The 12,179-nt window shown below is 58.1% G+C and overlaps 2 protein-coding genes across 5 annotated transcripts; both read left to right on the forward strand.

Moving 5' to 3' along the window:
- The first annotated feature begins 1,592 nt into the window (after positions 1 to 1,592).
- On the forward strand, positions 1,593 to 6,975 carry DHDH (dihydrodiol dehydrogenase). The gene is made up of 7 exons (XM_004597009.3): positions 1,593 to 1,796; positions 2,248 to 2,359; positions 2,486 to 2,649; positions 3,371 to 3,623; positions 3,903 to 4,027; positions 6,466 to 6,619; positions 6,828 to 6,975. The coding sequence occupies exons 1-7, from the start codon at positions 1,707 to 1,709 to the stop codon at positions 6,935 to 6,937; spliced, it is 1,008 nt and encodes a 335-aa protein (XP_004597066.1). The 5' UTR covers positions 1,593 to 1,706; the 3' UTR covers positions 6,938 to 6,975.
- Positions 6,976 to 8,050: 1,075 nt separating this feature from the next.
- BAX (BCL2 associated X, apoptosis regulator) lies at positions 8,051 to 11,963 on the forward strand. 4 transcript variants are annotated; one of them, XM_058674462.1, is made up of 6 exons: positions 8,051 to 8,204; positions 8,790 to 8,841; positions 8,929 to 9,075; positions 9,266 to 9,401; positions 11,223 to 11,327; positions 11,687 to 11,963. In XM_058674462.1, the coding sequence occupies exons 1-6, from the start codon at positions 8,171 to 8,173 to the stop codon at positions 11,789 to 11,791; spliced, it is 579 nt and encodes a 192-aa protein (XP_058530445.1). In that variant the 5' UTR covers positions 8,051 to 8,170; the 3' UTR covers positions 11,792 to 11,963. The 4 variants fall into 4 exon arrangements, with proteins under 4 accessions (XP_058530445.1, XP_058530447.1, XP_058530444.1 ...); XM_058674461.1 differs by having other exon boundaries at positions 8,156 to 8,204; positions 8,748 to 8,841; XM_058674463.1 differs by having other exon boundaries at positions 8,156 to 8,178.
- The last annotated feature ends 216 nt before the right edge of the window (positions 11,964 to 12,179 follow it).

Raw genomic sequence — 12,179 nt, forward strand, 5'->3', positions numbered from 1 at the left:
GGAAAGTTAGATATACAGAGAGGAGGAGAGACAGAGCAGAGATCTTCTATGCGATGATTCACTCCCCAAGTGGCTGCAATGGCCAGAGCTGAGCCAGGAGCTTCCTCCAGGTTTCCCATGTGGGTGCAGGGTCCCAAAGCTTTGGGCCATCCTCGACTGCTTTCCCAGGCCACAAGCAGGGAGCTGGATGGGAAGCAGGGCTGCCGGAATTAGAACCAGTGCCCATATGGGATCCTGGCATTTGCAAGGCGAGGACTTTAGCTGCTATGCTACCACACCAGCCCCGATCCTGGCAGTATTTCATCAGCCGTGGGTCTTCTGGTGTCTTACCAACACTTCTCTGGATGGGCCCCGTGACTTGGGGTGCTGGTGTTGTAGGGAGCTCACTGGGCCATGACACTGGCCCAATTCCATAAATTTTATCAGATGTAAAGGTTTGAGTGTTTTATCAGCACAATAGGACGCAAGAGCTAAATAGATAATTAATAAAGAGATGGAGCTATCCCACCTGGGCAGGCCCCAAACAAAACACACACAGCCCTGGGCATGGCTGGTTTTTCCAAAAAAGAAAAAAACAACTTTGACTTTGTTCCTTCTAGAAGGTTCTAAATGGCATCCAATACTATGCAACCATTGCAGATTGTCCCATACACCCGAGTTGTATTCGTAGGTCTGTTCTGTGCCCTGGTATCTCTTCATTGGCAATCTCGACACCATAAGTGACAGTTGGGGTCTCCCCAGAATAATGCCAGCTACTTGGGGGCAGACTCTGTGGCCATGGGGACCCTCAAGCCACAGTAAAACGACAGTGACAATGAGGAGGAGGACATAAGAGATTTCAAAAACTTGCCCTTGTGTCTGAGGACCAAGGACAAGCTGGCATTGCAACAAAGTCCGGCAGCCAGTGATGGGCAGAGCAAGTGGCAAGCCTGGTGGCAGTGGCGACCTTTGCCTGCGGTGTCCCAGTAACCACCATAACTTTATCACTGTAAATAAGTGATTCCTGTTTTATTAAGCAGCTACGCCTCTTTGTCCCTGACCTCAGGACTTTTATCTTCTTTTTTTTCTCTTGTGTTTATTTTTCAACCTAGATTGAAATGCCGGGGTCAAAGACTTACTTATTGTGCAAGGCAGAAATACAGAGAAAGAGAGAAAGTGTTCCCGTCAGCTGGTTCATTCCCCTAAATGGTCACATAGCAGCCAGGAGCTTGCAACCCTGTCCTGGTCTCCCAAGCACTTGAACTAGGGGTGCGCTCGGTGCCGAGTCTCAGTGACCCCTGCCTGTCAGATGGGACAGCGCCCGGATTACAGGGCTGGCGCGCCAGGTCAGAGCTCAGGATGGCCCGTGATGGCTTGGCTGTTAGCTCTCACGGTGGTCCTGCCAGTCACTCTCCTTCCCTCTCTCCTAGAAGAAACAAGGGGTGGCTGGGTGGGAAGGGAGCAAGGTCCCAAGAAAGTCCGGAGGGCAAGGCAGTCGCCAAGATTACCTGGACTGGAGCGCACCGTGCGATTTCCCCACTGCACACAGGGACACACACCTCCAAGCTCCGCCCGCACTCCGCCTCCTCGCCGCGTGCTTCCAATGAGGTCGCGAGAACCCAACGCCCCCTGCTCGGCCAGGCCAAAGAGAAGCGGTGGGCAGGGCGGCTGGGCCTCTCCGCGCGCGCCCCCGGAGCCGCTCAGACACTCGCCCGCGAGTCGCGACCATGGCGCTGCGTTGGGGCATCGTGTCCGCCGGCCTCATCGCCGCCGACTTCGCCACCGTGCTGCAGGCGCTGCCCCGCTCCGAGCACCAGGTCTTCGCTCGCTCGCCGCGGACTGCAGAGAGAAAGGGCTGGGGGAGGGCGGTCCGCGGACCCCTGGCTCTAGGGGTCCCCCAGGCGAGCAAACCCCGCCTCTGCGGCGCTCTCGGGGCGGGACGCCAGGGAGGGGGTCTTGGCCTTGAACTATTGCCTCCTGAGGGGCTTTGCAAGGTAGAATTAGAAGCTGCTTGTTTGGCCCCCCTCCCACCATTTTAGGTATTGATGATTGATTGATTGGAAAGAGAACTCCGGTCCGCTCGTTCACTTCCTAGATTCTTACAACGGCCTGGGCAGGCAGCGTGGGCAGCCAGGAACTTCACCCAGGTCTCCCCACATGGATGGCAGCACAGTAGTGGACTTGGACCCAACACTGTGTTAACCCCTGGCCCGGGCGTGCAGCTCTGGGGACCTCATCGCCCCCTCCTCCTGTGGCTCTGCCCTGCAGGTGGTGGCCGTGGCAGCCCGAGACCTGAGCCGAGCGAAGGAGTTTGCTCAGGCCCATGACATCCCGAAAGCCTATGGTTCCTACGAAGAGCTGGCCCGGGACCCCGACGTGGGTGAGTGCGAGGGGGGAGGTCTGGCACCCCACCAGGCTAGGCCTCCTCCCAGCCTGTGTTCTTATGGGCTCGGATCACGTGGGGCAGACCCGCTGACCAGCTGCCCACCTCCTTCCGCACCCCCAGAGGTGGCCTATGTGGGCACCCAGCACCCCCAGCACAAGCCTGTGGTGCTGTTGCTCCTGGCGGCGGGCAAGGCCGTGCTGTGCGAGAAGCCCCTGGGCGTGAACGCTGCGGAGGTCCGGGAGATGGTGGCCGAGGCCCGGTCCCGAGGCCTCTTCCTCATGGAGGTGAGGGCAGAGGGGCCCTAACACAGCCTGGAGAGTGGGGCAGGGGGAATGACTTTTGCAGGCTTCCCAAAGAAAGGGGGCAATCCACATGGCTGCCAAGTGGGTCCACCTTGCTGGGGTGTGGGGGGAGATGCCAGTGGTGAACCTGCCCCCAAACAGCAATGGGTTTTGCTTTGGTGAATTTATCCATCCTGGACATTCACAGGGAGACAGGCTGGAAGTGGAACTAAAAAAAAAAAAAAGAAAGAAAGAAAGTGGAGCAGCCAGAACTCAAACTGGGGTCCAAGAGACTTCCAGCTATGAAGATGGCTGCCTTGCCTCAGTGGCTCGTGCCAGCAGTTAAGATGGCCACTGAATGGCACCTGGAAGCTATTTCGGTGCCAGGGAGTCTTGCTGTGGATTCTGCCAGGAGTAACAACAGCTGCCATGTTCTGGCCTGGGTCTGGGCTAGCGCCTGTCAGGCGGCGGATGGCGGAGGCTGAAGCTGCTTTCTGGTGCTCACCAGGTTGTGTCAGGGTCGGCATTGTCTCTGTTGGTCACCTCCTGGTTTGGGTTACCGGGCCACATGTACCTGAGAGAAGCTGGGCACTCTATGTGAGACACTTGCCAGCTCACTGTTGGTCAGGTGGTGGCACCCAAATCTGGTCAGAGCCTTAGACACTGGGCGGCTGCTGTGGCCTCCGTGTGACTGCCCATGTCCTGTTTTCTCTCTGGTCTGCAGGCCATCTGGACTCGATTCTTTCCTGCTGTTGAGGCCCTGAGGTCCGTGTTGGCCCAGGGGGATCTGGGGGATCTTCGGGTGGCCCGGGCTGAGTTTGGGTTAAACTTCACCCATGTGCCACGGGCCATAGACTGGGCGCAGGCTGGAGGCGCTGTGCTGGACTTGGGCATCTATTGCGTCCAGTTCCTCTCCATGGTCTTCCGGGGGCAGAAGCCAGAGAAGATCCTAGTAGTGGGGAGACGCTATGAGACAGGTAGGGTGCTGAGGGGAGCCTTTGATGGGGGTGTCAAAGCTCCAGGCTTGCTGTGCTGTAGGACCTCCTCTAGGGGGCAGCACAAGGGACGCTGCTGTGGGAAGCCCCACATGGCCAGGCGCTGGCCAGGCACTCCCCAGGCACCTCGATGCTGCAGGCCAGCGGGTTTCTCCTCAGAGCCAGGGTGCCTCGAGGGGTTTGGGGAGGGTTGCACACCCGGAGTTCGAGGCCTGGGCAGTCTGAACCCAGAAACCCAGTCTGCTCAGCGCTGCCCTGCAGGTGTGGACGACACGGTGACGGCAATTCTTGAGTACCCGGGAGGGGTGCACGGCAGCTTCACTTGCAGCATCAGCTCCCAACTCTCCAACACGCTCTCCGTGAATGGCACCAAAGGCAAGGCCCAGGTGAGGCGTGGCATTGTGGCCCCATGTGGCTGTGACAGCAGGACCAGTGTCTCGCCCACACTCAGGCCAGGGAATGTGAGAGGGGCTCCTGTGTGAGGGTTAATCTTGCTTTAGCCAAAAGTCTGAGCCCAGGGCACAGGGGGTAAAGCAGTTGGTGTCTGCAACAGCACCAGCCAAACTTAAAGTACCCATTTGAGTTCAAGTCCAGCTACCCTGGTCCTGGTCTGCCTGGGAAGGCAGCAAACTGTTGGCCTGAGTCCTCGGACCCTGCCATCCAAGTGGGAGACCCAGACAGAGTTCCGATGGCTTTGGGCCATCCTCGATTGCTTTCCCAGGCCACAACGGGAGCTGGATGAGAAGTGGAACAGCCAGGAATGAAACCAATGCCCACATGGGATCTTGGTGCACAGGCTGGCTGACTAGCCTGCTGCATTAGCACCTGAGCCCCAAACACAAGTTGATTTAAGAAAATAAGCCCGGGCCAGCATGATAGCCTAGCAGCTAAAGTCCTCGCCTTGAACGCGCCAGGATCCTATGAGGTGCCGCTGGTACTAATGCCGGCAGCTCCACTTCCCATCCAGCTCCCTGCCTGTGGCCTGGGAAAGCAGTCGAGAATGGCCCAAAGCCTTGGGACCCTGCACCCACATGGGAGACCAAGAGGCTGCTAGCTCCTGGCTTCAGATTGGTACAGCTTCGGCTGTTGCAGCCACTTGGGGAGTGAGCCAGCACTTGGATGATCTTCTTCTCTGTCCTCCTCTCTGTATATCTGACTTTCCAATAAAACCATAAGAAAAGAAAAGAGAAGAAAAGAAGTCCTCAGGCCCAAGAAGAATCAGTTCGTACCAGCCACACTTAGCAAGTATGACCTTTGACCTCGCCTCCCAGGGCGAATCAAGATCCCCTTTTACTGCAATAAAATTTGTTCTTATTTACCAGGTCATAGGAGAATTTGGAACTTCCCCTGATTTGTTTTTCAATTTTCAGTTTCTTGTATATTAGAGAGACACAGAGTCAGTTTCCACGCGCTGGTTCACTCCACAAATGGCTGCAGTGGCTGGCACTTGGTCAGGCTAGAGCCAGGGCCGGTAACTCCATCTGGGGACCCGACCACGTGGCCATCACCCGTCCTCTCGGGGTGAGTGTCAGCAACAAGCCAGAGTGCAGAACCCAGGCACCGTGTGATGTAGGACGTGGCATCTTTTTAAAAGATTTATTCTGTATTAAAGCGACTGGTCCTGGCACAATGGCTCAACTGGTAAATCCTCTGCCTCCAAGCACCAGCACTCCATATGAATGCCAGTTCGTGTCCCGGCTGCCCTACTTCCCATATAGCCCTGTTCGTGGCCTGGGAAAGCAGAGGGGAAGATGGCCCAAAACCTTGGGACCCTGTATCTGCATGGGAGACTTGAAAGGAGTTCCTGGCTTCAGATCAACTCAGTTGATGGTGGCCATTTGGGGAGTGAACCAATCAATGAGGAAAGAGGGGAGAAAGAAACACAAAGAGAGATATTTCACCCACTGGTTCACTCCCCCACTGACTGCAATGGCTAGGCCTGGGTCATTCTGAAGCCAGAAGTCAGGCTGTCCATTCGGTCTCCCATATGCATGCAGGGGTCCAAGCACTTGGGCCAGCGTCTGCTGCTTTCCCAAGTGCATTAGCAGGGAGTGGACCATAAGTGGAGCAGCCTGGACTTGAACCATTGTTCTGCTGTGGGATGCCAGCATGACAAGTGGTGACATATCCCAATGCACCTCTGGACGCACCCCTGTCTTTCTGTATTTCTCTGTGTTTTGTCCTAGAAGGGGACAGTTGAGGCGTCCCAGGACCCCCGAGCTGAGGGACTGCTCCTGGCAGTTTGGAAGGTGCTCGATACCCTAAGCAACTTCCTCTTCTTTTAAGATTTACTTATTTGTATTGGAAAGTCAGATATACAGAGAGGAGGAGAGACAGAGAGGAAGATCTTCCGTCCAATGGTTCACTCCCCACGCGGCCACAATGGTTAGAGCTGAGCCAATTCAAAGTCAGGAGCCCGGAGTCTCTTCCAGTTCTCTCACACGGGTGCAGGGTTCCATGGCTTTGAACCGTCCTTGACTGCTTTCCCAGGCCACAGGCAGGGAACAGGATGGGAAGTGGGGTTGCCGGGATTAGAACCAGTGCCTATATGGGTCCTGCCAGTAGGCTACTGCGCCGACCCAAGAAACCGCCCCTTAAAGAAGATTCCCACACACCTGAGATGCCCTCAGCTCCAGGCCTGGGCCATTGTGCTCTCTGGCAACAGGTAGGGAGAGCTTTGGTCCTTGGGGCCAGGATGTTATTGTCACCTTTGAGAGTCTACAGAGTAAACCCCCCAAGGTGGGGATGGGGACGTGGAGTGGCAGGGGAGTCCCAGAGCACCTGCAACAGAATGTTCTAGGGCCATTGTCCTGTGTCCCTTCAGCTCCTGGAACCCTGCTGGTGCCCAACAGAGCTGGTGGTGAACCAGGAACGGAAAGAGTTCCCGCTGCCCCAGGCACAGAACAAGAAATTCAATTATACAAATGGAGCAGGCATGACATATGAGGCCAAGCATGTCCGGGAGTGCCTACGCAAAGGTAAGGATACAGATGGGGGACAGGCTTGGCCTGGCCTGGGGATGAGGGACTCCTTACCCCACCCCGCCCATTGCTCAAGCCCAGGATCCCCGTGGCATCCATCTGCCTGCACCCAGTATTACTGTGCCCTGGGGAATTATAGGAATTGTAGTTCCTTTGATGTGGCAGTGGTGAAGTAGCCGGATTCCTAAGTGTAGTCTCTCCACAGGTCTGAAGGAAAGTCCTGTGGTTCCTCTGGCGGAGAGTCAGCTGCTGGCTGACATCCTGGAGGAGGTGAGGAAGGCCGTGGGCGTGACCCTCCCGCAGGACAAACGCTGATGTATGCCCTGAATAAACAAAGACTTGGCTTTCCCAGAGATGTGGCATTTTGGTGGTTTATGGGGAGCTGACAAGCCCTCACTGAGGGTCCCTGGAGAATGATGTGGGCGGGAATTTGTTCCATGACCACATCCCCTCCCAGAGCAGGTGGGACTCGAACCAAGGCTCTGGGGTGGCATGCCCGTGTCACAGGCTGTGGCTTAACCCGCTGGGGCTGCAGGCCGGACGATGAGGGCATTCTTGTGTCTGGTCTCACACCAAAGAACGTGCAGCCATGTGGGAAACCTGCAGCCACGGTCAGGCGAGGTCCTCCCCATGCTGTGTGGCCACAGCAGCGTGCCACTTTTATAGAGTGGTTGTCTCTGATTGGCCCCTTTCTGAAAAATGATTGCAGATTTAGCCAATCAAGGAAAGGTATAGAGCGACAACCAATCAGAAGGTCAGAATCTCAGGATTGTGCGAGTCCCAGCGCCATCTTGGATGTGGCATCTTGCCTGTTGTCCACAGTTTTGGTCTTGGCGTTGACTTTCTGAAAAGGGTTTTTTTCTCGCTGTGTGCGGGCACGGTGTGGGATGCACGGGAATCCCCCTCCTCCCTTCTGGGAGGAAGCACCCTCAGGGTGTTGGGGGGCTTGAGGGCTGGACCCACAGACCCAGACAGCACCACGAGCTGGCCTTCCTTCTCACGGAGCCACTTGGTTCTCCAAAGCCGCAAGCCGTTGGAAATTCAGGACTAAAAAAAAAAAAAAAAGAGGAAAAATAAAGGAAAAGAAAAGAAACACCCCACTCTAGCCTGGGAGAGCTGAGTCGCTGGAGACAAGCGTAGGGTGGAACTCCCAATGCATCCTGCGTGGCCCGGGACCGACCACTCTTGAATTTCGCTGCTTCTTTTCTTCCCACGCCCTGCTGAGCTTCAGCCAGGGCTTCGCTGTCGTCCCTGGTGGGGGTTCACGGTCCCCGCAAGCTGCCTGTGGCTGGACTCCCATTCCCAAAGAGCTGGACTCCAGCCGCAGGACGGACACAGCCAGCCCCGACGGGAGGTGCTGATTGGACCAGCCCGTGATAGGCCCCGCCCCGCGCCGCCACGTGACCCGCCGGCCCTGCGGGGCAGCGGCCATTTTGCGGGGCGGCCACGTGAGGGGCGCACGTTCAGCGGGTCGCTCACGTGACTCGGGGCGCGCTGCGGCCGCCCGGGCGGACCCGGCGAGAGGCGGCGGCGGCGGGAGCGGCGGTGATGGACGGGTCCGGGGAGCAGCCCAGAGGCGGGGGTGAGGCGGGAGGCCGCCGGAGGGGAGGAGGGCGAGTCCCGCTGCCGGCCAGCGCCGGGATCTGTCCTGCGGGCCCGGGACCGTGCGATCTCCAAGCACTCCGGGGGGGCAGAGACTCCCGGATTGGGCGCTGCCCCCTTCTCCAGTCCCACTCCCTGCTTGGAGGGTCCCGGCTCTCTGGCCTCCACGCCCCCCCAATCCCTTCCTGCTCGGGTTCTCGGGGCTCCTGATAACTTGGGGATCCCGGAACCCAAACTCCCGGGCAGGCCCGGGCTTGTTGCCGGCACCACTTCCTGCCTCCGACCCTGATGGGAGGAGCGGCCCTCATCTCGGAGGCCCCTCACCCCGGTTCTGATCAGGGGTCCCCGAGCATTACCGTGTTCTGTCAGCCTCCCCTCCCGGAAGAATGTAGGATGCAGGCCCAGGCTCCCAGCCCCTCCCAGCCTCAGGTGCCTGGACTGCTGGTTTCTCTGCCCGGACTGCTGGTTTCTCTGCCCAGCGTGGGCTCAGGCCCCCCGCCCCAGCAGCGTCCTCCCCCTCCAGGACCCTGGCTTCCAGGCGCCTCCTCCCATCTTTCTCCTCTAGGGCCCACCAGCTCTGAGCAGATCATGAAGACAGGTGCCCTCTTGCTTCAGGGGTGAGTTGGACTCTGATTCTTGCACCTCAGAGTTCGAGGAAGGGTACCCCATCCTGATTCTGCACCCCGACTCCGTCCCCATTCTAGTTTCATCCAGGACCGGGCGGGCCAAATGGGGGATCAGATCCCTGAGCTGGCCTTGGAGCACGTGGCCCCGGATGAGTCCACCAAGAGACTGAGCGAGTGTCTGAAACGCATCGGGGACGAACTGGACAGTAACGTGGAACTGCAGAGGTGCACACCCCTGGGCTGTGTGGGGGGAACCCAGGAACCCCAGCCCCACCCCTTGCGGAGCCAGCAGGCATGGCAGGGTTTTGAAGCCCTCCGGGTAGGCTGTTCCCTCATGGGAAGTGTGGGACTTGGGTCTCTGTCTGCCCGTGGATGCGGGTGGATGCGCCTGACCCCCCACTTCTCTCCTCTGCAGGATGATCGCGGCTGTGGACACGGACTCCCCCCGAGAGGTCTTTTTCCGAGTGGCAGCCGACATGTTTGCTGACGGCCACTTCAATTGGGGCCGGATTGTCGCCCTTTTTTACTTTGCTACCAAACTGGTGCTGAAGGTGGGCAGTGAGCCAGGAGGCATGCTCCCCTAACGTGTGCAGACCACCGTGCTGAGGGCAGTGAGAGCCTGCTGTGGCCTGGGCATCCGCCTCATCCTTCCCACACACGTGTGCCAGGCCCTGTCTGCACACCCAGAACCCAGCACTGACACAAGGGGCGCGTTCCCCAGTACAAACACTGACATGACGTCACAGGGGCCTGTGTGGCTGAGCTCAGTGGTCAGGAGACTTCTAAGAGGTGACATGAATGACAGCAATGTGTGTGACCTACAGCCACGGGGAGGGGGCAGTGTGTAAGAGGAGCAGCAGCAAGTGCGGAGGCCGTGGCGTGGGGCCGGCAGCCAGGCAGCCGGTGTGATTAGAACAGGATGACAAGGACAAGTTGAGACATGAGGGCAGGGTCGGGTGGTGTGGGGCCCTGTGTGCCAGGGGAAGGAGGGGCAGGGAGGACAGGCCGCTACTGAGGGAGCAAGGTGGCCGGATCATTTCTTTAATCCGAAGCTTTTATTAATTTTGATTTTACTTGAAAGGCAAAGAGAGAGAAAGATCATCTACCTGTTGGATTATTCCCCAAATGCCCAGAATAGCCAGGCTGGGCCATGCCAAACCTAGGAGTTAGGAAGTTAACCATGCCTCCCCCATGGGGGTGCAGGGCCCCAAGCTTTGCAGCCATCAGCTGCTGCCCCCCGGGATGCATGTTAACTGGGAACCAGGACCAGGAGCAGTGCTAGGATGTGAAGTGTGGCCTTCGAATAGGGAATGCAGGCCTCTCGCACAGTTGCTGCCTTTTTTTTGGTTAAGGTTTATTGAGAGGCTGGTGTGGTGGCACAGCAAGCTAATCCTCCGCTCTGTGGCACCAGCATCCCATATGGGTACCAGTTTGTGTCCTGGCCTGGGAAAGCAGGAGAGGAAGGCCCAAAACATTGGAACCCAGCACCCGAAAGAGGCTTCTGGCTCCCGATCAGCTGAGTTTGGGCCCTCGTGGCCATCTGGGGAGTGAACCAGTGGATGGAAGCGCCTTTTTTCTGTACATCTGCTTTTCCAATAAAAATATTTATTTAAAAAATGTACTTGTTTCAAAGGCAGAGTTAACAGAGACGGGGATCTTCTGTCTGCTCGTTCACGCCCAGCTTGCTGTGACTGCTGAGGCTGGCCTAGACAGGAGCCAGGGGCTCCCCCACTGTGCCACGGCCCCAGACGGGCCAACAGCACCTTCACCCTGCGCTAAACGCCTGCCCCTCATTCACGACTGACAAGTTTATCCCAGCAAGTACAGCACATGGGAATTTCTCTGTGAAGACTCTCACAGGGAGATAGGCCAGGACTGACCAAGAAGTCATCCTGGTAGTTGTGGGGCCAGAAGGGGCTGAGGGGCACAGAGCGGACACAATGGTAATGGTGACTCAGCGCCTCACCTCGGGCCTGGGGAGATGTGGTTTTCCAGCTGACGGGGCTTAAATCCTGAAGGTGAAGAGAATGATAGGAGATGACCTCAGGGCAGCTATGGGGGCGGGGGATGGCAGGAGAAGCAGCGAGAATGCTGGGAAGGAGAGGTTCTGGGAGTAGGCAGTGCAGGCGCTGCTGGTCAGCTGGCCTGGTGGGGCCGGGATGACACCCGGCTGGGAGTTCCAGCGCGAGGGAGTATTTGTGGCTCTGAAGAGAGACCAGTGTGGTCCGGTAGAGAACTAGAATGAAGTGGCAGTCTTCACCAGGGCTGGGCCATGTCTGGCTCCTGCATAGCCCACTGAGTGGCCGTGGGCAGCCAAGGATCCCCAGAGGGAGGCACGGGCTGTCCCTGACCCCTCCTCCCTCTTCCCACAGGCCTTGTGCACGAAGGTGCCTGAGCTCATCAGAACGATTATGGGCTGGACGTTGGACTTCCTCCGAGAGCGGCTGCTGGGCTGGATCCAGGAGCAGGGTGGCTGGGTGAGACTTCCACCCCGCCCCCTCACCCGCTGATCTGGAAACAGGTCCCTTTAGGGGTCTAATCTGCTGACCCCCCCCACTTCCTGGGAGGAGCAACTCAGTCCTCACCCTCTCCCGCAGGGTCTATATACCCTGTGACATTCGCCCTGCCTGGTCCCTGGAGCTGCCCCCTGCCCCACACTCCCCCGCAGGGTCTATATACCCTGTGACATTCCCCCTGCCTGGTCCCTGGAGCTGCCCCCTGCCCCGCACTCCCCCGCAGGGTCTATATACCCTGTGACATTCCCCCTGCCTGGTCCCTGGAGCTGCCCCCTGCCCCGCACTCCCCTGCTGATGCGGCCGCTGCCCTCCGTCCACAGGATGGCCTTCTCTCCTATTTCGGGACCCCGACGTGGCAGACGCTGGCCATCCTGGGGGCTGCGGTGCTCACCGCCTCACTCACCATCTGGAAGAAGATGGGCTGAGGCTCCCCATGGCCTTGGACTGTGTCTTTTCTGCATAAATTATGGTGTTTTCCTGGGAGGAGTGGGGGGGTTGGGGACATGGGCGGTTTTCTTACTTTTGTAATTATTGGGGGGGGGACTATGGGTGGAGAGGGTGGTCCGGGAGGGAACAATAAAACTCCTTTGGGCCACACTGCAGAGTCTCAAGTCACTGGCACCCGGCTAATAGCCCAGTCACCCTGCCAGGGTCCACAGTGTTCCCTGCTCCCTGGTTTTGTGGGGGTGCCCAGTGTTGTCTGTGGGCTAAGAGTGAGCCTGGCCCCGGGATGCAGCTGGTGTGGGGGGCGTTGCCATGGCAGAAGACAGCATCCCACACAGGAACACCCCACATTTCCAGCTCACTGAGGTG

Source organism: Ochotona princeps, chromosome 16 (assembly GCF_030435755.1).
Source record: "Ochotona princeps isolate mOchPri1 chromosome 16, mOchPri1.hap1, whole genome shotgun sequence".
Lineage (NCBI taxonomy): Eukaryota > Metazoa > Chordata > Mammalia > Lagomorpha > Ochotonidae > Ochotona > Ochotona princeps.